The 21808-nt window shown below is 39.0% G+C and overlaps 2 protein-coding genes across 5 annotated transcripts; one reads left to right on the plus strand and one right to left on the minus strand.

Moving 5' to 3' along the window:
* The first annotated feature begins 1372 nt into the window (after window positions 1-1372).
* LOC143711740 (uncharacterized) lies at window positions 1373-4981 on the plus strand. The gene is made up of 5 exons (XM_077203662.1): window positions 1373-1472; window positions 3366-3699; window positions 3847-3969; window positions 4069-4202; window positions 4423-4981. Exons 1-5 carry the CDS (start codon window positions 1461-1463, stop codon window positions 4630-4632), a joined length of 813 nt encoding a protein of 270 aa, XP_077059777.1. The 5' UTR covers window positions 1373-1460; the 3' UTR covers window positions 4633-4981.
* On the minus strand, window positions 4777-20098 carry ace2 (angiotensin I converting enzyme 2). 4 transcript variants are annotated; one of them, XM_077203659.1, is made up of 19 exons: window positions 19971-20059; window positions 12862-13146; window positions 12250-12408; window positions 12039-12132; window positions 11211-11354; window positions 10944-11056; window positions 10765-10870; window positions 10518-10615; window positions 10067-10236; window positions 9534-9760; window positions 9286-9430; window positions 9105-9203; window positions 7749-7871; window positions 7437-7615; window positions 7059-7117; window positions 6869-6969; window positions 6666-6782; window positions 6056-6250; window positions 4777-5161 (listed from the first exon to the last, which is right to left on the minus strand). In XM_077203659.1, the coding sequence occupies exons 2-19, from the start codon at window positions 13045-13047 to the stop codon at window positions 5062-5064; spliced, it is 2415 nt and encodes an 804-aa protein (XP_077059774.1). In that variant the 5' UTR covers window positions 13048-13146; window positions 19971-20059; the 3' UTR covers window positions 4777-5061. The 4 variants fall into 4 exon arrangements, with proteins under 4 accessions (XP_077059774.1, XP_077059773.1, XP_077059776.1 ...); XM_077203658.1 differs by having other exon boundaries at window positions 7059-7138; XM_077203661.1 differs by lacking the exon at window positions 12862-13146 and having other exon boundaries at window positions 19971-20098.
* Window positions 20099-21808: the final 1710 nt, after the last annotated feature.

The following is a 21808-nucleotide window of genomic DNA, read 5'->3' on the forward strand; positions in this document are numbered from 1 at the left end:
GCAGCAGGGGATGGTTGCAACATGTAATTTTACTCGAACCAGAAACAAGCTAGAGTAATGACACACACTGCACATACTCAATTGGATGGATAATATAAAATATAGTTTAAAAAAACTGTTTTACATGACAATAGGCTAAATAAAAGTTAATTTCCTCACAAATTGTTCCATTCTTCCTAAAAGTTTGTTGTTCCATTGTCACTAAAAGCATACTGTATTTTATGTCAATTTGAATATTTGACATCTGCACATAAGGCCTACTCATCTAGACAAATCTATAATTGTCATATAATCAAAGCTGATGGTCCCACTTTATATTAAGTGGCTTTAAGTACTATGTACTTACGTCGGAAAATAAGTACAGTGTACTTATTGTGTCCATGTTGTATTGCACTTTTGCTGCTAGGGGTGTGATACGGGTAAGGTTAGGGGCTGGTGTGGTGTAATGGGTAAGTGTAAGGTGTGTTAAGGTGTGAGGGAAGGGTCAACAGTGTAATTACAAATGTAATTACATAAATTAATTACAACTGTAATTACATGCAGGCATTTTCAAAATATAAGTACAATGTAAAAACATGTATGTACACAATAAGTCATTAATTTTATTATTAAAGTGACTTTAAAAAGTAAACAGTACTTAAAGCAACTTAATATAAAGTGGGACCAAGCTGGTGAATAAATAACACTGTAATATTATTCTAACCTTATTATAACTGACATATATTGTAATATATTTTATTTGTAACTTGTTGCAACCAACCCCAAGCAACCCCGGGCCCGGGGACAGTTGCAACATGACTCCTTACATTCAAATGCAAATTGTGAAAAAAGTAGATTCTGTAATTATCTTTAAATGGTTTAGACTATTAACATACAGATGTAAGTTTATTGTATAAACAATTGGTTTTTCTAATCCAAACCGTCTCTGAGTAACAGAGCCAAATGCAAAAATTGTTCCAACTGTCCCCGGTCTCCCCTAAAGGAAATGTCATATGAAAAAAATCACTTCTTTTCAGGCTTTAAATCTCCTTGACAAATTAAAAAACGTACATGACATTTGTATGTATTCTAAATAAAAGATATAGATTGTACTAAATACCAGCTCGCGAATGTTCGTTGGAACGATGGTTTCAGGAAACGACCCCCCCCCACCCCACTCCCCGCCTAAACCCCCCATGACATAGAGTTAAAAACATTATTTGTTTTTTTATTTAATTTGAAAAAGTAGGCTATGCTATATTATTACCTCATATTTGGATAGGTTTAATTAGTGAACATTTTTAAATCGTTGCTGAATTTGTTTTGGTAATGATGCAAAGAGCACGCACCAAACCTCACACATTAGTAGCCTAATACTTTCTACAACTTCCTTTTCCTACCACATCAGGGTTACTGACTTACAAAAGGCAGTGCTTTCAGAGTCAGAGCTCACATCCTTTTTTATCTGCACATTGATCAACATGGCCGCAGAGGTATGCAATTTCGTTCCAACAGGTTCATTTTTTTTAAATTACATATATAGCAAATTAAAAGGTAACACTTTACAATAAGGTATAACATTAGTTCGTTAACTACCATGAACTAACAATGAGAAAACTATTTATACAGCATTTAATAACCTTTGTTAAATCTAAGTTAATAAAAATGTAAATGTGTATATTAGTTCACAGTAGCCTACATTAACTGATAACAGATGCAACTTTTGATCTCAAAATTAGCACATGCTGTGATTTTCACAAACTAAGATAAATAAATGATGTAGAATAATGGTTTGTTGTTAATTCATGTTAACTAATGTTAACAAATGAAGTGTTATTAAAAGTTTACATAATAAATAATAAAGTTTAAAATAAATAAAAAAATATAGTAATTGATCAATGTCTGTATTAGTGTATATCTATCTATCTATCTATCTATCTATCTATCTATCTATCTATCTGTCTATCTATCATCTGTCTGTCTATCGTCTGTCTATATCTATCGTCCGTCCGTCCGTCTGTCTGTCTGTCTGTCAATCTATCTATCGTCTGTCTGTCTCTCTATATATCTCTATTTCTGTCTGTCTGTCTCTCTATCTATTTCTCTATCTTTCTGTCCATCTATCTTTTGTCTGTCTGTCTATCGTCTGTCTATCTATTGTCTGTCTCTCTGTCTGTCGATCTATCTATTGTCTGTCTGTCTCTCTATCTATCTCTCTATCTTTCTGTCTATCTATCTATCTCTCTCTCTATCTATCTATCTATCTATCGTCTGTCTATCTATCTATATATTTCTGTCTATCTATGTATCTCTATCTAACTTTCTATCGTCTGTTTGTCTGTTTGTCTATTTATCTATCTATCCATCTATCTATCTATCATCTATCTATCTATCTATCATCTATCTATCTATGTATCTCATATCTATCGTCTGTCTGTCTGTCTGTCTATCTATCTATCTCTCTATCTATCGTCTGTCTGTCCATCTTTCTCTATATATTTCTGTCTGTCTGTCTATCTATCTCTCTATCTATCGTCTGTCTGTCTATCTATCTCTATATATTTCCGTCTGTCTGTCTATCTCTATCTAACTTTCTATCGTCTGTCTGTCTATTTATCTATCTATCTTCTCATTCACAAAGGGAGATAAACTCTAGATAAGTAGCAAAAAGCAAATTGTCAGAGAATTTGTTTTTCTTTTAAGTTCATTTTAACAGGTATGTTATATTATTACAATAAATATAAATTTAAAAATAAAAAATATTTATAAAAATCAGATCAATGTCCACATGTGTGGCATTTTGTGTTCTCTGTGACCCAGTTTTCCCATGTTCTAATTAGTTAATTTGATTCCAGCTGTGTGTTATTTAGGCTTACCTCATTAGCTTATTTGTTTGGTTCCTGCTTATAAGTCCTCAGTTCTCCCTCAGTGTTTGTCAGTTCTCGTTTATGTTAGTTTGTATATTATTCCTGTCTGCAGTTTATTTATTAAAGTTGATGTTCTAGCATTCTCCTTTCGTCTTCGTGAGTTTATCCTACACTGTATAGTGAGTCCTGACATTAGTCATTCCTACTCTATTTATTTACCGTCTGTCTGTCTTCTCCTTTTTCACAAAGGGAGATAAACTCTAGAAGTCTAGATGATAAGTATAGCAGAAAAATCTAGGCCTTTTCTGACCTTCTGTTTAAAGGATCCTTTTCTACTCAATCACATCCATGTTTATGACACGAGAGAAATGAAACTGAAATTTTGACAAGTCTAGAATAATCATGTGATCATGTGTGGGCGGCATTTGAAATAAATATTTTTGAGACCACCTCATTGTGATTCTTTTCCAAATCCTTTGTGTTTTCAACTGCACTGAAGCAAATAATTTCCTCCCGTAGATTGTACACCATCCGAGCCCTGGAAAAACAGAAGAGCGTGAATCTGAGGACACGAGTGGCATGAAAAGGAAGATGAAACTGAGATTCAGCCTGACGATGTTAAGTGAGGACGATTTGGGGAAGGGTGGGCACCAGGAACATCCACGAACAGAGTCGATAGATGAGGACATTGAGGACGACTGTTTCGATGATGACGATCAGCTGCTTGTGTCCCTGGCAAACATGAGCTTCAATCTTGATGACCAAGGCGCCAAAACTGATGAACCTTTCTGTAGCTGTGATCACCAATTTAATGAAGTCGTGGTCACCCCTGAGCAAGCTAATCTTAGCATTAGTAAGAAACATTCAATAATCTTTTATTCCTCACCTTTTTATGAATTTGAATTAACTATACTGTTGAAGTGACCGTTCCATTTTTATTGTTCATAAGAAAATACAACCCCATTTTTAGAAATGTTCTAGTCTGCTGCCTTTTTCACAGTTTCTACACAAATTGGAAAACTGAATAAAGAACAAAAGGATTTGTTCTTGAAGTCAAAATCATTCAAAAAGTATATTGCATCCGGTCAGTATAATCAGATATGTTTGGTGGACACCATGTCAGGTATGTATCAAATAATGAATATATATATATATATATATATATATATATATATTTAGTTTTAAAAACTAATTTTTTTCACATATTTTGAATTTTTTTCAGCAAAAATCACCATCTTCCGATTCAAGCCCACCAAAGACACAGAATCGCTTGTTCCTGTTGTGCTGAACTTCACTGGCACAGATAACTTCTTCTGCTGCACCAATGAAGGAGAAGAAAAGATGTTGAAAATTACAGTAAGTTTTCAATAATGTTCTCCATTTCTTGACTTTACATTTGAGCTTTGTTAGGGCTGCATACTGTTTCATTTGTATCTTAATATTTTCTGAACAGCATAACATTGAGATATACAATTCAGAAAATAAGATATATTTACAAAGTCTCCCTGCTCATGCAAAATTACTCACCAATCAATTTTTGTCCCATAAGCTGCAGTTAAACAAAATTATATTTCAGAGGTATGACAAAACAAAGTTACACATCGGTGAAGAAGATCAAGAAAAAACAGCCCTTGTTTTTTACATGACCATAACCCCGTTGGGTCACCGGCAGTTTGAGTCAGCGCTCCACAGAGGATGGTATATTCACACTGTAGAGTCAGGCGCTGTGAAAATGCAAAGAGACAGACTTCTATCCAGCAACTGCTTCGACTTAGTTAAAGAGTGACGCCACAAAAACCTTTCCATTTTAAAATAAAGATTTTATTCAGAATGTGCTTCTTTTTGTACTTTTATGCTGAACTGCTTTTCATTATATTGTAGTACCACATCACTGGGTATGTTTTTATAGTATGTATAAAAAAAAAGTACTTTATCCATATATTTATAATATTAATCTCTATTTACATCTGTATGTATAAGCTATGAGCAATTTGAGCCATCCTGTTGGTTACAGTAAATTTGTCATTATGTGTTAATGTATCTTTTTTACACTTTTACATCTGACATTTAAATAAAAATTTGTGGGAAAAAAGTGATTGTTTATTGTATTAGGAAATAAAAAATGTCTCCAAACGCATGTGATGATGTGGAAGCTTTTTTCATCACTCTCAGTTCTGATGTTAGATTAGAGATGTTTTTGAAAACCCCTTTTTCTTTACAGTCCTGTTTGTTCAATGTCTTGCTCAAAGGCTTTGTTTACTTCTCCTTCTGAATTCTCATATGGGTTCACAGTCTCCTCGGCCTTCTTAGCTTTCCTGAAAAATTTGGAAATATAATAATTCAGTCACTGAGCTAACAAAAATGTGTTATAAGAATGTTTTGCTACCGTTCAAATTAAGTTATGAAAATTTTATTTCTGAATGTTTTCAAAATGTCCAGTTTGTTTAAAAAAAATGTTTGTATAAAATTTTGCAGACATTATGGGAATGTTACTTTTGAATGTTCTCTGAACATTCTGAAACAAGAAGTAGCTTTAAATAATATTAAAAAAAACATTGAACAAATGTCCAACTGGCATAAGTTCCATGAACAATGTATAAATAACATTTTTGTGCTAACATTATTAAAGACAAAATAAATATAAACGAACATTCTGTCAGCGTTACTGGAAGAATGTTTGTTCATTACTTTAAGAGAACCTTGCCAGAACATTAACCAAAATTCTGAGATGTTAGCTAACGTCTGAGACAAGTTCAGTATTTGCAACAAATGTAAGAAATACAAAAACAAACTAGCTGTGGTCAAAGTGTGGATTTCAATAATATTTTTGAAGCCCATATTTTACTATTTCTATAGAAAAATGTGTGTAATCCATAACATGGATGCTAAAAATAAAGTGTTACTTATTATATTGCACCAGAAAAGGATGTTGGATTATGTCATATTTGTGTGTGTGTGTATGTATACGTGTGTATATATATATATATATATATATATATATATATATATATATATATATATATATATATATATATATTGTCTGCAATGCATGTAGCTATACAGTTTGTAGCAGTTAGGATGATGCAATTCCAACAAACATACCAATCTGTTATACGGACAAGAATTGCATAATTCACTGTCCCTAAAATGTTTCTAAGCCAGTTCCATGATTGACTCATTCTTGAAGTGGCTTCCCCTCTACTACTTACTTCTTCCTGTTTAATATCCCTGTGGTAATGAGATAAATCCCTCCACACACAGTTACTCCCATTACCACTCCAAACACCACCAGCCAAACTGTGATTTTTTCCTCTTTGGGTGGAGCTAATGTTGCCTGCAGCCCAACAAATTCCAGTGTTTCATCATTGAGTAGAAATGCACCATTGATGCGTTCTCTTGACAGCCTGTGAAGAGTTAACAAAGGGAAATTCTTTAGTCACAGGAACAATTGCTTTAGTTCCCCATAATTATGTCAAGATATGGCACACAATATTCATTCAATTATTTCCAAAATAGTACAATGTATTCAGTCGATGAGTTGAGATTAAGAATAAAATAAGGAATAATCACATTAATATTCCATTTTTATATGTTTTATATCAATAAAATAGTTTATAGTTAATATATTAAAATATATTCATAATATATAAATAAAATATATATAAATATACAAATAAACATATATATATAAATATATATATTAATATATAAATTTACAAATAATATTCTATAATCTAAATAATAATAATGTATTATTCAAAATAAAATATTTACTGTTTTTATTTCTATATTTTTATATAGTATGGTTTCAAGAAATACCAGATAGCCTCTTCTACTTCTGCCTTAGGAATAACTGTGCCTGGTTTGGTTGGATCCATCACAACAAAATAAAACGAGATTCTGGCGGTCTCATTGTACGTGTGGATGTCCTCTGGCCTGCGTGCAACAAATATGTTAATTTTATGATGAAAATGGTCACATTACTCTGACATGTGCAGTTTGTGAATGAGAAGAATACTTACATGAAATTCACATTTATTTTCTTTACTTCCAAGTAGTACTGGCGCATGGCAAAGCCCATAGTGGACTTAAAGAGATACATTTCATTTGTATTCCAGGTGTACTGGAGATAATAATGAACAATAATTAGCAAATTAACATTATATTTGTATCTGTAATTCATGATGAGTGTTAAAATTGAAAGAGACTTACTGCATCATTTCCCATGGCAGATTTTAGGCTTATTCTGACTTTGAAGGCGTTTTCTGAATCTGCATTATTTATATAGGAAGCTGTGATTAAGACAGTTCGCCTAATGAAAAACATTGTCATTTTTCAACAGACAGGATGTAGGCATGTCAATACTGGAACTTTATTTGGACTGCATTGATGGATGAAGGTAATATAATTTAACCATAGATTTATTATTAAAATAATCTACAGAAATGTAACCATCTTTAAGTACACCCCTTCATTTAGTAGTCACTTTTGCTTATTGTTTCTTACATCTATCAGTTTCTCACATTAACTGGGAGGAATTTTACTTTTTGTAAAAGAAAAGTAAGGTTTATGTTAAAATGAAATACTAACTTAATATTCTGTTAATATTCCAGCCGGGTACTCTGTTGTTCTTCTGGTTCTCCTGCTTTAGCCACTCCATGAGAGTGCTGAAGTAATGTAGCAGTGGCTGGGAGTCTATCCTCGTGGTTCCTGCAATATCTTCCAGAGCACGAGTCCAAGACATGGATCTGCCTAACTCAAGCATATGCCTGCGGACCACAATATTACAGTTAGTTTATAGTGGTTATGTTTATCCTAATATCAAAGAATACAGGTCTATTGCAGTGCAAAGTAGAAACTATATCAATAAGCAATATCAAAGACACAAAGCATTCTGCAAACCTGAGTTTGTTACCAGCTTTGGTCGAGTTGGTAATGTCACATTTGTGAAGGGGACCGGTGTGGCCAGCTGCCTCGCATAATGCCTCTTGAAACTGGAACTGATATATGGTTCTAGTGAAGTACCTATTTGAAAAACAAGACATAGCTGTTCATATAATATTTAGCCACATATTTAGCCTATATTGTATTGCAAAAAAGAAAGACTTATAATAATTCTGGCTATACAAATTATTACCGATGCAGATTTACCAATTAATTTCTGATTCCTACAGCTCTTGGTTCGATTCGACTCATTGTGTCTCAGTTATAATCGGTGTTGGGTGTGACATATTACTAAAGAATTTTTTACTATAATTAATTACTTTTCCCTTGAAAAAGTAAAGTAAGGGACTGTAATTTAATTAGTTACTTTTGATGTAATTGCATACTGTATAAACTATAGAACAACTCTATATAAAAACATTTTTTGGATTTAACATCAAAATTTCAATACTTTGGTCAGATCAAGAATATTTTTTGAATTTTACTTATTTGATAGATTTAAAAGAACAGTTTCATGTCTACCCTAGTATTGTTCAACTGGTCGAGGTTTATATGGTATTTAGAAAGTACTAATAATAAGTAATGCAGTACTCATAGAGAGAGTATTTAGTAGTAGTACAGTAATCTAATTACACTGTTGAAGATGTCATTAATAACTAGTAATGAATTACTTCTTTAGAGTAACTTATCCAGCACTGGTTTATAAAGTGCATTTTGTTTAAATATGAAAAACATTATTTCTCAGCTAAACCTGTAAATAACACAATCAGGTTGTTGTTGTTTTTTTGTAAGAACCAGCTCAATTAAGTACCGGCTAAGAAGAGTCAATTGTTTTTGCAATTGAGCAACCCTGGCGCCATATGTTCTGATTCACTACAAAGAACCATCTCAAAAGAGTCATTTGTTTCAGGAATCGACTACATTGGTCGTACAACATGTTGATTCACTAGAAAGGACCAGCTCAAAAGAGACATTTGTGTCTGGAATATATGCAATGTATGTTTCTATTCACTAAAAAGAACTGGCTGGTAATTTGTTCATAAATCGGACTACAGGGGTTGTGTTGTATGTTTGTTCTGTGCGGTCTGCAAAGGTCTCAATATAAAGACGTTTCTTGCTATTCTTTCACAGTTAACTGTATTTTTATTGCACTGCCTTTAACAAAAACTTCAAATTCACAGCTAATGTGAAATATGAACCATTTTGATTTTAGATTTGATATAACTATTCAAATAAAAAAACTCAACTTACGTAGTGGCAAAGACAATCAGCACTTTGTCAAATGCAAAACTTTATTAATACAGATCGCATTACCTTATAAAAGAATAATCCCCAGACACATGGAAAAGTGCAGGTGGGTCACAATACGACTCATCTCTGGGCACAGCCTCAGCCACTCCAACTAGTTCTCTCCTGCGGTTACAAATGTGATGAGCCACACTGAATAAAACTTCACAATGTTTGGATTCTGATCTTCATTTCTTCTGTCACTCACTTCATTTGCCACCAGCGGAGCATCCACTCGTCTTTGGGAATTGTCTCTTTAAAGGCTTGCCACCTCCATTCCTCCAGCATGTAGGTGAAGGGCAGAGTGGCCACGATGGTGAGGGCCTGCTTCAACAGGAAGTTAATCTCGGTCTCTGTGCATACAAAAAACGTTTTGGTAAAGAATGATCTGCTAAAATCAGTTTCTGTCATTTAGATGAAGTCAGACTCCTGACTCGGCATGCAATGGCCCTTTACCATAGTCCTCCTTGAAGTCAGACGGCAGAAGGCCCAATGACTGCAGGTGAGAAGGAGTGGCAGCCGAAAGAGACATGATCTCTCCCACAGCCTCATGGAAGCCTTCGTTAGCACCATCTCTCAGCAGGTATGAGAGGTTACGGTAAGCCATTTGGTATTGGTTATGTCCCATCTCATGGTGAACAGTTAAGAAATCATCCATGTTCACTTTAGTGCACATTTTGATTCTGTAAAAAAAAAAACATTTTAATTAGTTGAAATAATTATTGATAAACTTTTGAAATGTTCTATTGGTGATAATGCTGAAAATTCAGGTTTGCCATCACAGAAATAAATTACATTTTAAAATATATTTGAATAGAAAAGTTATTTTAAATTGTAATATTTTACAGTATTAATGTTTTTTTTATCAAATAAATGTAAACAGCAAAAGAAAATATTATTTTAAACATTTTAACTGAATTGGATTCTTTAAATTAGTATCTTTTCTACCAGTTAATCATTACCAAGCATAGCAGTATTATCAGCCCCACCTGAAGTCCTCTTTGTTTCCCATGTCCCATGCGGTAGGATGGCACACCACATCCTTTCCTTCAGGTTTAATAAACATTGAGTTTGTCCAGAAGTTGTCAAACATTGCAGACATGTTTACGGACATAAAGAATTTTTCCGCCTCTTTAAACAGGCGCATTTCATCCCAGCCCTGAAATGTACAGCAGTGTCAAAAAAAAAAAAAAAAAAAAAAAAGCTTGACCACATTTTGACAATTTACAACTCCATAATCTTCAGGGATGCTTTTATTGCTCCAAATAAAGAACAAAATGAATAAAAGAATAGATCACATTTAATCTTTGATCAAATAAAATCTGAACTGACCTTGTACTGTTAAACGTATATAAAGATAAAAGATAAAACCTTGGAGATAAAGAAACGCTCAGAGCAAAAGGGTAGGGTATAGAAATAAACAATAGTCACGTGTCTTACCTGGGCCACCATTGCAGAGCTCACGTCAATATCAGGCTTTTCTGGATACGGGATCATGAGAGGATACAGGTTGGTCCAAAACCGCCCCCACATATCACCTTAATGCGAAATGTCAGAAAATGTCAACCTATATCTCCACATTTCATCAGACAGTGCTATATCCTAATAGCATATATGTATTATATTAGCTGTCATTAATACCACTGTTTTGGCACTGTGAATCACTTAATAATATTCCATATATTACCAAGCAGATGTGCTGGAAGGCAAGCGTCAGAAGCGATGCGACCAGGATAGACGGTTTGCAGTTTTGCTCTCACATAAGCATGAAGCTCTTTATACAATGGTAAGATCTGGAACATCATATTTAGTGTGAGTCTCTGAATCAAAACCAAAGAAAGTCTTGTTTTGGCTTTTTTGACCAACCTCCTTGTAAACGCGCCTGGCATCTTCCATAACTTGGTCTCGGGAGTAACTGTATTCGGGTCCATCAATTGTTTCGTAATCCCCCCTCCAATAATCTCCATGGTCTTCGTAATCTTTCAGAAAATAAATAAATAAATACGAGAACAACTTTTATTGTTGGGCACCACCACATTAGCTGTCCATATAATTAGAGCAGTAAAAGCTAAGGTGTAACATCATCATTTCTGCAAACTAAAAACCTATTTCATAAAAGAACAGAGTTCATACTGTTGAGTTTGGCGGCTTCGTTTTTCAGATCGACATATTTCTCATACAGGGGTCTCATCTTCATCCCCGTCGCCACTCTCCAGCCCTCCCACACATTCAGACGTTCGTCGTAGTCTCTGCTGTTTGCCATGATGCTCTCTAGGCCTAGTGAATAAAAAATCTATTGAAGTTAGGTGAATTGGTAGTTTATGTTAAAAAGACATTCATTCACTAGTGTTCAAAAGTTTGGGGTTGGATATTAAATGGTAATTATGGTTGCCAAAGCTGCATTTTTTTATCAAATATACAGTAAAAACTGTAATATTGTGAAGTATTATTATTAAACAGCTGTTTTGTCATTCATTTCAGCATAACTGACTTTTCAGCAACATTACTCCAGTCTTTAGTGTCACATGATCCTTTAGAAATCATTCTAATATGCTGATGTGATGCTCAAGAATATTTAATAACTGAATATACAACATCTGTTTCTCAAATTCTGTGAATCTTTCTGCAGTGTTTGGGCCGGGTGATTCATTATTGAAATATTTATTAAATCTTAAAGGATTATGACACAACAAACCTTTCTGGCCATTTTACCTTTCCTTCACCTTATGTTTCAAATATATCCACATTTTCTAATAAACATCTCACCACATTCAACAATGGATCTGAGAATAGAAACTTACAGTTTCCTTTTACAGATTTGTACATGTGTATGAATGAAGCAGATCATAGAAGCCTTTTACACAGACTCTTTTATTATCATGAGTATGAAAACAAGGTATCTGTTAATGATCCTGAGATTTCGCTTTATCATTAGGATGGTGATGTGTATGCTGACATTACCTGGCTCCAAAGTCTGACAATCAGAGGGATCGTCCATTTTACACACAGTCGCTGTGTTGTAAATAGTGCTCATCTGTGCCATGATATTCCTTAACTGTGATACACAAGGCATTCAGAGCATTTTAGTTTTAATACTCATGCAGGAGAAGTGAAACATGAGAGCGTGGTGGAAACAAGGGTGATTATTGTAAATCAGCAATGTCATACTTACTTCGCTAGCCTTGTCAGGTGAAAGTGCCCCCGATCCTTTATCTTGGAGCTTTTGGAGCTGCATTTTAATCTCTGGATCGGAGATCTGATCGATAGGGTAGGCACTGGACTCCTCTGACATCTTGTTGTAGTATTCGCTCCAAACTGTATATGCTTCAGCCTGAAGAGAAGTTTAAAGATAACTCATTTTAGAATACCCAATTTGTGATGTCAACAGCTGAATGGGTTAAAACTGTCTGCAGAAGATAGAAAAAGATGCTCAACTTATCATGAAACACCCATATCCAGTTACTACTAACGTTGTTCAACTATTATTTTTACCAATAATTTCAATAACTAAACGAGTTAAAAACTGTCTGGAAAAGACAGAAAGAGATGCTCAACTTGACATGAACACCCATGTCCAGTTTCTACTGATGTTTTTCAATTAATATTTTCCCTAAAAAGAGATATTTTGTCATTTCAATAGTTGAACTGGTTAAAAACTTTATTCAAATGCTAGAAAAAGATGCTTAACTTATCAAGAACATCCATATCCAGGTGATACTGATTGTTCAATTAATATTTCACCCAAAAATGAGATGCTAAACTTGTCTGTTTACATCACACTTACCTCTTTATCTGCATTTTCCTGGGAAATATCTGTGTTGTAGGCCCAGGATGTAAGGGAATACTTGTACACGAGATTAGATGCTTCCTCATCAAATTTCTTTAAGAATTCCCTAGCACTTTCCTCCACGGTCTGAGAGTAAGCCATGGAGGCCATGGCCAAAAGCAGGAGCCACCGAGCACACATCATGACAGCGCGTATCCCACCGACACTGACTCTGTTGTTTTCCCCATGCACGGTTTTATCGAAGACAACTTAATTGCTTTGCCCTTTGACCAGTACCATAACCTAATAGAACAACATTCTGTTTGAATGCAGATGGGTTGGTTCCAGTAAATGAGTCCCACTGGACATTGCATAACATATTTTCTGCTCAAATTATCATATGTATAGTTTAGGTATTTTTTAAAAGTTTTTTTATGAATAAAACTTACTCGGTTACCTAACGTAACCTCGGTTCTCTCTAGAAGAGGGAACGAGTATTGCGTAAGTATAGCTTACCCTACGGGAAAGATTCATCTTTTCGAGATATTGAAGCCAAAAATTTATCCTTAATTTTTGTATCCATTGTCAATGCATTGCAGCAGCTAGCAGACCTAGAGTAGGCTGTCTAGCGTGCTCATAGGCTGCCCTGCGGGAACTGCAGCAGCCTATTACTGAACCCTTCACAGCGTCAAAGCCCGCCAATATATAAGCAGGGTTCGTAGGCTGATTCTCTGGTTTTTATCGACTGAAGCAAAAAACGCTCGTGGCGCAAGCACGGCAGGTTATGCAATACTCGTTCCCTCTTCTAGAGAGAACCGAGGTTACGTTAGGTAACCGAGTACGTTCTCTTACGAGCGGTTCTCTCGTATTGCGTAAGTATAGCTTATGCAACGGGAACCCCTTCTCAACGCCGTGCGTGCCAGCATCCACTTATGAGTCCCAGAATTTCGGGGAACCCAGATCAGCGGGAATAAGCGAATGTATATATAATCGCATGTATATAAGCACTCACAGGGAATACAGAGCGGCGACGGCGGTCAATGTATAAGCATATAGCACATAACCTGATACAGTGCAGCTCAACCAGAAGAGCTAGTCATATGAGAGTAGTTTGCGCATGATAGTATCTGGGCAGAACAGACCAGTTCTCACTAAACTGACAGTAGTTTCGCCTGTATGGCGGGAACTTCCAGATTATAGAATCTGACAAAGGTGAAAGTGGAAGAACAGCCTGCCGCCACACATATGTCAGGAATGGAAATTCCACTGGACCATGCCCACGAAGAGGCCACGCTTCTTGTGGAATGAGCCCTGACGCCCAGGGGGCATTGCAGACCTTTTGCTGTATAGTTAGCTGCAATCGCGTCTATTATCCATCTGGATAGACTCTGTTTCGAGGCGGCGAGACCCTTGGTGCGCCCACCAAACGAAACAAAAAGCTGCTCAGAACGCCTGAAAGGGGCGGAGCTCGTAATGTAAGCTCTCAGCGCCCAGACCGGGCAGAGGAGATTAACATCACTCTCACTATCGGATACTGGCAGAGCCGATAGCGAAATTACCTGTGCTCTGAACGGAGTGCCAATCACTTTAGGAACATAGCCATGTCTAGGTTTGAGGATGACTTTTGAGTCATTCGGGCCAAACTCAAGACACGCGGCGCTAACAGACAGCGCGTGTAAGTCCCCCACACGTTTGACAAGTACTTTAGATCCGCAGAGTCTAAAGGTTCAAAGGTGTATGCCTTCAGGGCCTCGAGGACCAAAGAAAGATCCCACATGGGAACTGAAGGGGGGGCGCGGAGGATTCATCCTTCTGGCTCCTCTGAGGAAGCGGATGATGAGCTCGTGCCTGCCTACTGACTGGCCGTGCGTCGATTCTGAGAATGCTGCGACGGCTGCCACAGGTGCCACATAGACTTTGAGCGTGGAAGGGGACCTTCTCTTTTCCAACAGCTCTTGAAGGAAACTGAGCATCCGCGAAACCCCACACTCCCGTGGGTCCAGATTTTTGTCAGTGCACCATTTAGAGAACACAGACCATTTGGACGCGTAGAGCCTTCTGGTAGAAGGAGCTCTAGACTGCGTGATTGTGTTCATTACTGCACCTGGCAAGGCAACGGGTAACCGTTGGTCAACCATACGTGCAGAGACCAGCGCTCTGGATGGGGATGCCAGATCGAGCCGCGAGCTTGCAAGAGGAGATATGCTCTCACCGGAATAGGCCACGGGGCTGTCTGTGACAGCCGCATCAGCTCCGGCAACCAAGTCTGGTTCTCCCAACGCGGGGCTATGAGGAGCACTGATTTGCGCGTTTCCCTGATTCTCTTGATTACCTGTGGTAACAGAGAGACCGGAGGGAATGCATATAGTGGGTGGCTGGGCCAGGTTTGGGCCAGCGTGTCCTGGTTCTTTGAAAAGAACTTTGGGCAGTGAGCATTGTCTTGTGACGCAAATAGGTCGACTTCCGCTTTGCCAAAAAGGCGCCATAGCAACTGGACTGTTTGGGGGTTCAGGGACCATTCCCCAGGGGGAACATTGTCCCTGGACAGTAGGTCTGGGCCGTCGTTCAGGTGGCCTGGCACGTGCGCAGCTCTCAGTGAGTGCAGATGGTGCTGAGACCAAACGAGGAGGCGTTCTGCCACATTGCAGAGGTTTCTGGATCTGACACTGCCCTGACGGTTCACATAGGACACTACAGACATTTTGTCCGAGCGGACTAGAAAATGGTGGTCCCATATAAACGGGAGGAAACGCTTCAGCGCATTCTCGACCGCTATCATTTCCAGACAGTTTATATGGAATTTTCCCCAGTCTGACCATAGGCCAGAGACTGTTCTGCCTTCGAAGACTGCGCCCCAACCCGAGTTGGATGCGTCTGTCGAGATGACCTTCCGGTATGAGACAGTCCCCATACTCACTCCCCACTGGTACCAGTCGGCCGCTAACCAGGGCTGCAGAGCTGTAATGCAGCTCTGAGTCCCTCTGATCGGGGTGCAGCCTGACTTCCAGGCTCGGTGAGACATATGAGCGGCCAGCCAGCGTTGTAGCGGGCGCATACGTAGCAAACCCGGCTGAAGTACCGCAGAGGCTGAAGCCATGTAGCCCAGCATCCTCTGGAATGTCTTCAGAGGTGCCGTGCTGTTCTTCTGGAAAGACGCAGCCAGTCGCGCGCTGTGTTGACAAGCGGGCCGTCATAGCCACGGAGTCCAGTTCTATTCCTAAAAAGGAAATTGACTGACTGGGCACTAATGAACTCTTGGTCCAGTTGACCATGAGACCCAGGCTTTCCAGGTGACTGAGGAGCACAGCTCTGTGAGGCAGTATTTCTGTCTCTGATTGTGCTAGAACCAGTCAATCGTCCAGATAGTTCAGAATTCGCATGCCCTGATTTCTCAAGGGGGCGAGTGCTGCGTCCATGCACTTCGTGAATGTACGGGGTGCTAAGGACAGACCGAACGGCAGGACGGTGTATTGATAAACCTGACCGTCGAAGGCGAATCTCAAGAATGGCCTGTGATGGGGTATTATCTGAATCTGAAAATAGGCATCCTTTAGATCGAGAGATATAAACCAGTCTCCTGGGCGAACGTGCGCGAGGAGTCGTCTGGTTGTAATCATTTTGAATGGTCTTATCATAAGAGCTTTGTTCAAATGTCTCATATCTAGAATGGGTCTGAGACCCCCGTCCTTCTTGGGCACGAGAAAATAACGGCTGTAAAAGCCTGACTCGCTCAGAGAAGGCGGTACCGGTTCTATGGCCCTTTTGCACAGCAGCTTTGCTATTTCTGAGCGAAGTAGATGTGCTACTTCTGCATTCACTGTCGTCGTGGTACGTGCTCGAAAGCGAGGGGGACGGCGAGCGAACTGTAACGCATAGCCCTGCTTTATTGTGCTTAGCACCCATTCTGATACCCCTGGAATCGCTTCCCATGGTTTTATATGTGCAGCTAGGCACAGAATGGCCTCCGGCATCTGATCGCCGCGCTGTGCGGGCTCGAGAAACTGGACCGGAGGAATGAGCGCAGCGCACGCGCTCTCTGTGCTTGAATGGGGCGGCTCGCCTACAGCGATAGCAGGCTGTTTCATATATAGCGTCCCGATCGCTGTGAATGGGGAGCACTTTATAATCACTTTGTGATGCGCAAGCGGCGCCATGGGCGGCGTGTATGTTGGTAAGCGTGGGCGCTCGTGAGCGGGCTTCATAATTTGACCGATATGAGGCTGCACTTTGTGACGCGCGTTTAACACCGTGGGCGAAGTGCATGTAGTAAGTGTGAGCCCTTGCAAGCGGACACGAGACTTACGTTCATATTCTGACTCATATAAGGCTGCACTTCGTGGTGCGCGCACTGCGCTGTGTGCGAAGTGCTTGTTAGTAAGCGGGAGCTTTTGCGAGTTGGCACGAGACTTACATCCACAACTTGATTGATATGAGTCTGCACTTTGTGATGTGCGTGACTTGGCCGTGTAATAGAGCGGGCAGATAGTAGATGTGGGCACGGACATGTGGGCACATCTCCTGCAGTTAACACTCGAGCGGCATTTGCCAGCTTTATGAGAGTGGGCTCTCTGGGTGACACAAGAAGTGCTGGGTTTGTGGGTAGGGGTGAGCACTGTGACGTGGGCACTTTTTCTACACTTAAAACACCACCGGCGTGAGCCGGATAACCAGACATTATGCTCTTTCTGAGATTTCTCTGGTTCGCCGTAAAAACGGTGGTTGTGTGCAGGCGAGCGGGTTGTGTTACCGACTCATTGGCTGCTAAATGACTCACTGCAGTAGCCTGAGTTTTAATGACCGTGTGATAGAGCGCCGGAAATATGGCATCTCGCTGAGGAGAGCCGCAGCTGCGAGACCCGGGATCGAACACGGGTCTCTGGCGCGAAGCTGTGGGTTTCGCCACTGAGCTACAGGGGGGAAATTACATCAGTTTTCGTTAGCGTGAGCAGATAAAGACAGCGTCATCACAGTTTCTGTGTTTCGGCGTTTGTTTGCAGGCGTGCGTGTTATATAACAGGCTCATGCTGCAATATTAACATTACCAGCCGCTCAAATTAAGAGGAGCTGAGAAATTTTTGAGAAATGGGGGATAGTCCGGCCTCGGCGGGACTATAACACACTCTTTCCTCATTTCGCCGGTGACGCATGCGCACGGGGCGCTGGAGGGCGTGTGCGCTTTCTGTACGTAAGAAAGCTGGCCGCGATCTCAGAGAAGAGAGCTGCATAAAAATTGTATCCGCTGCGAGAGCCGGGATCGAACACGGGTCTCTGTCATGAAAGCTGTGGGTTTCACCACTGAGCCACAGGGAGAAATTGAGAAATTTGAGAAATGGGGGATAGTCCGGCCTCGGCGGGACTAACACATTCTTTCCTCATTTCGCCGGGATGGGGTAGCTTTCTTGTAACATAAAGAATGCTAGCCGCGGTTAGAACAGCTGTCAGTGGCCACCGGCTCCAGCGGTCTTTGAGAACGGCGCTTCTTTCCTTGAGGGTTAGACACTTTGAGCCAAGTCCGCAGGGTCGACATCGGAAGTGCCACGCTGAGCTCACAAACCCCCGAGAGGGCAAGAGCTGCGTGTTCCTGGCCCAGGCAGAGAGCGCAGATCACATGGCGGTCTCTGTCGCTGAGCGGGGCTCTGCACGAGCCGCAGGAAGTGCGAGGCATCTTGAAAAAGAAGCTCGCTGCACTTTTAGACTAAGTTTTGCAAGAAAGGATATGTCGCCGGATAGCCTAGCTCGCACGGATAGCTGAAGGTGGCGAAGACGGCCGGCTTCTTCAGGCGCTGTCCTAAGCTGGCTTGTCGCTTTCTCGACGACGGCGGCTTCTCTCTAGATCCAGCGATACAAGAGCTTCGCTGAAGAGATGAAAATCAGAGAATCAGCCTACGAACCCTGCTTATATACGCTAAGCCACGCCCATATTGGCAGGCTGCCAGGCTTTGACGCTGTGAAGGCGCAAAGCGCCTTCATTGGACGTGACGTCACGTCGGGTTCAATGATAGGCTGCTGCAGTTCCCGCAGGGAAGCCTATGAGCACGCTAGACAGCCTGCTCTAGGTCTGCTAGTTGCTGCACTGCGTTGACAATGGATACAAAAATTAAGGATAATTTTTTGGCTTCAATATCTCGAAAAGAGAACCTCTCGTAAGAGAACGGCAAGTTCTGTAGAACACCTGCCATTATGATGCTAGAGTGTTCTGGACAGTTGCCAGGGTGCACATGAAATTTATCCAGAATTATTTATTTTTTTAAAGGTTTAATTGGAAATGTCTTAAATTATGGAATAATACTTTCATGATTAAGGGGCTATTTAAAATTTTCTAGTTATAAAGTATGCTTACAAGCAGCTTAGTTCATAAAATTAAATTACTTTTAAAAATAGATTAAAACGAAATTAATTAACTAAAACGAAATCCATAGAACCTGTTAGGGGGTTCCCATCATGGGATTGTATGAAGCACCTGAAAAATCCCTTTAAGGTTCTAAGTAGAACATTTTCTTCTAACAGGTTGCTGAATTCGGAAATGCATACTACTCTTACTATTCCTGCCATAGAAAGATATGGTAAACATAAGAGTAGTAGGCCTATGTTAGTATGTTCCGAACGCGTCTGTTGCGGCACAACAGCTTGATTGGCTGCATCTGAAATCACTACGGCTGCATCCGAAAACGCATACTCTTTTGAGTGGGTACTTATTTTGAATAAGTAGTTACTTCACGACCACTAAAGTATGAATTTAATGAGACGTACAACATTCGCCATGTTGTCATTATCATGTGACCTACCAGCGTCAGTTGCGTCGCTTAACTGCCATTCTCAAATCCTCTCCCACCTCATGGGTAGTGTCCATCGCGCACACTTCAGAATGTGAATTCGACATACTTCCTTTGTCTCATACTGATTTGCACCTAAATAGTATGTGATTTTGGATGCAGCGTACTCTCTTGAGTTCGAACTTATTTTGAATAAACTTGTAATTACTTCACAACAACGTACGTTCCATAGTAACCTATGAGTAGTAGCCTATGAATGTAATCCAGAAGTACTAAACTTGTCGCCCTGCTGTCATTATCATAGATATCATATAGAGCCTATATGATGTCTATGGTCATTATCATGTGACCTACCAGCGTCAGTTTCGTCGCTTCACTGCCATTCACAAATCATCTCCCGTGGCCTCATGGGATAGCAAAGCGTCGATCTTATGCACACATCTCGCCGGAAGTGGTAGGTCATCCGGGTACTTTTACACACAGGTCTACTTCTGCGTCGCTACTTGCGCCACATCCCAATTTGATAACTGATTAAAACCTCTGTGTTATTTTATGTTCTATTTATTTATAGTGTTTACAAAAATATTTTTGTTTTATATTTGGTTGGGAATGTATGTATCGTTATGTATGTGTTTAAATTGTTTTGATATTGAAGGTACGTACTGTTAATATGAATTTGTAATAATTTTTTTTTTAAGTTTTAAAAAAACTTACGCCACATCCACTGCTTTTGATGTGTTCTATCTGTCGCCTTGTCGCACCGCGCCGCTCGCTTCTGGGGTACACGGTGGCTATAGTGTGTAACAAGTGAATCATTTCAGCATTTTATTAATTTAATGTGGGCTTCGTATACGGACAGAGTACCTGTTGTATTCAGTAACAGCTACAAAATATAGCATACTGATTTTTTTTTTTTACTGACCAAAAAATACTGATTTCTGTAAAGAGACCTCTTTACTTTGAGCAGCGAGTCCATTGTGCAAACATAATATATGCCTATAAAAGCATAAATAACTGACCATAAAGGCTAAAGTAGTTCTCAAGATAAGGTGATGACTCAGAGAGTTCATAATAAATTGGATTGAACAGAAAGATACAGCTGTATTGTGCTGAGGCACAGATAAATGTTTTTAATGTTTTCTTGAATAATGCCATGAATTGTTACATTGCAATTGTTAGAACATTTTAATTTAGAGCATTTACACAGGGTTTTAACAACAAATTCTCTTTTCAATTACTACAATGCTCAGACAAACTTTCAGTTTTTAGTTTCAGCTTTCTGAGTTTAAGCAGATTGCTAACAGATCTGTTTAATGATTATTTTAGCTCATCCATCAATGAGAAGATGTGGTTCTATCTATTGTGTGTCTGTTTTATGGTTTCCATGTGAGGTTTTAAAGCAAAGGTTGGGTTAAAGTAAGATTATCTTTGTCAGATAAAATCCAGCACACTCACAAAACGTGTTTAAATGTTAACTAATACAATCATGATTAATCACTACACTTTATTTCTTTCATACATGTTCTCAGTGTTCTTAAAATTGATTCCAATTTGATCCTTGTATTTTGTGAAAAGTACAATTTACAATCAGAGTTTAATTAAAGGTTAAATGTATTTTAAATGCAATTTGCAACCATGTTATCAAAATAGCCTGTAATTCAAGTTATCCTCAAGATCTATTAACCGATTGCATCTTTATTTTCTATATTTGATTTCTTTATTTCATAATAATAAAATAATACACTTCCTCGTAGAAATACCATATATTGCCATAATAATTCTCGCAGTTGCATAATATGACCACCAGATAGTGATATCTTTTTGAATCCTTTGAATTTTAGCTTCTGCACTGCACTGATTTCGCCACGAGAGGCTGCTCTACACATATTTAGATTTTATCTGGAGTGGCTCTCATGACTGTGGATTATTAATTAGCCTATATTAATCTTTTTAATTAAAACAATAGTGACTAAATTCGGAAAAAGTCAGAGTAACTCCTTGGTCATCACATTCACTTCTCAGATCTATACACGCTATACCGTTCAGTTAACTTTTCGTATTTGAACAACAGTGTTTTTGCAGTGAACAACAGCAGTAAGCATCTGTAAGTCCTCGACAAAAGAGTGGATAAAGTTTATCCGAACGATTTCTTCTAACCGGAAAACCGATGCGCTGATGTAATACTGCTGCCT

Source organism: Siphateles boraxobius, unplaced genomic scaffold (genome assembly GCF_051911475.1).
Source record: "Siphateles boraxobius isolate OS27281-9 unplaced genomic scaffold, OSU_SipBor_1 5, whole genome shotgun sequence".
NCBI lineage: Eukaryota > Metazoa > Chordata > Actinopteri > Cypriniformes > Leuciscidae > Siphateles > Siphateles boraxobius.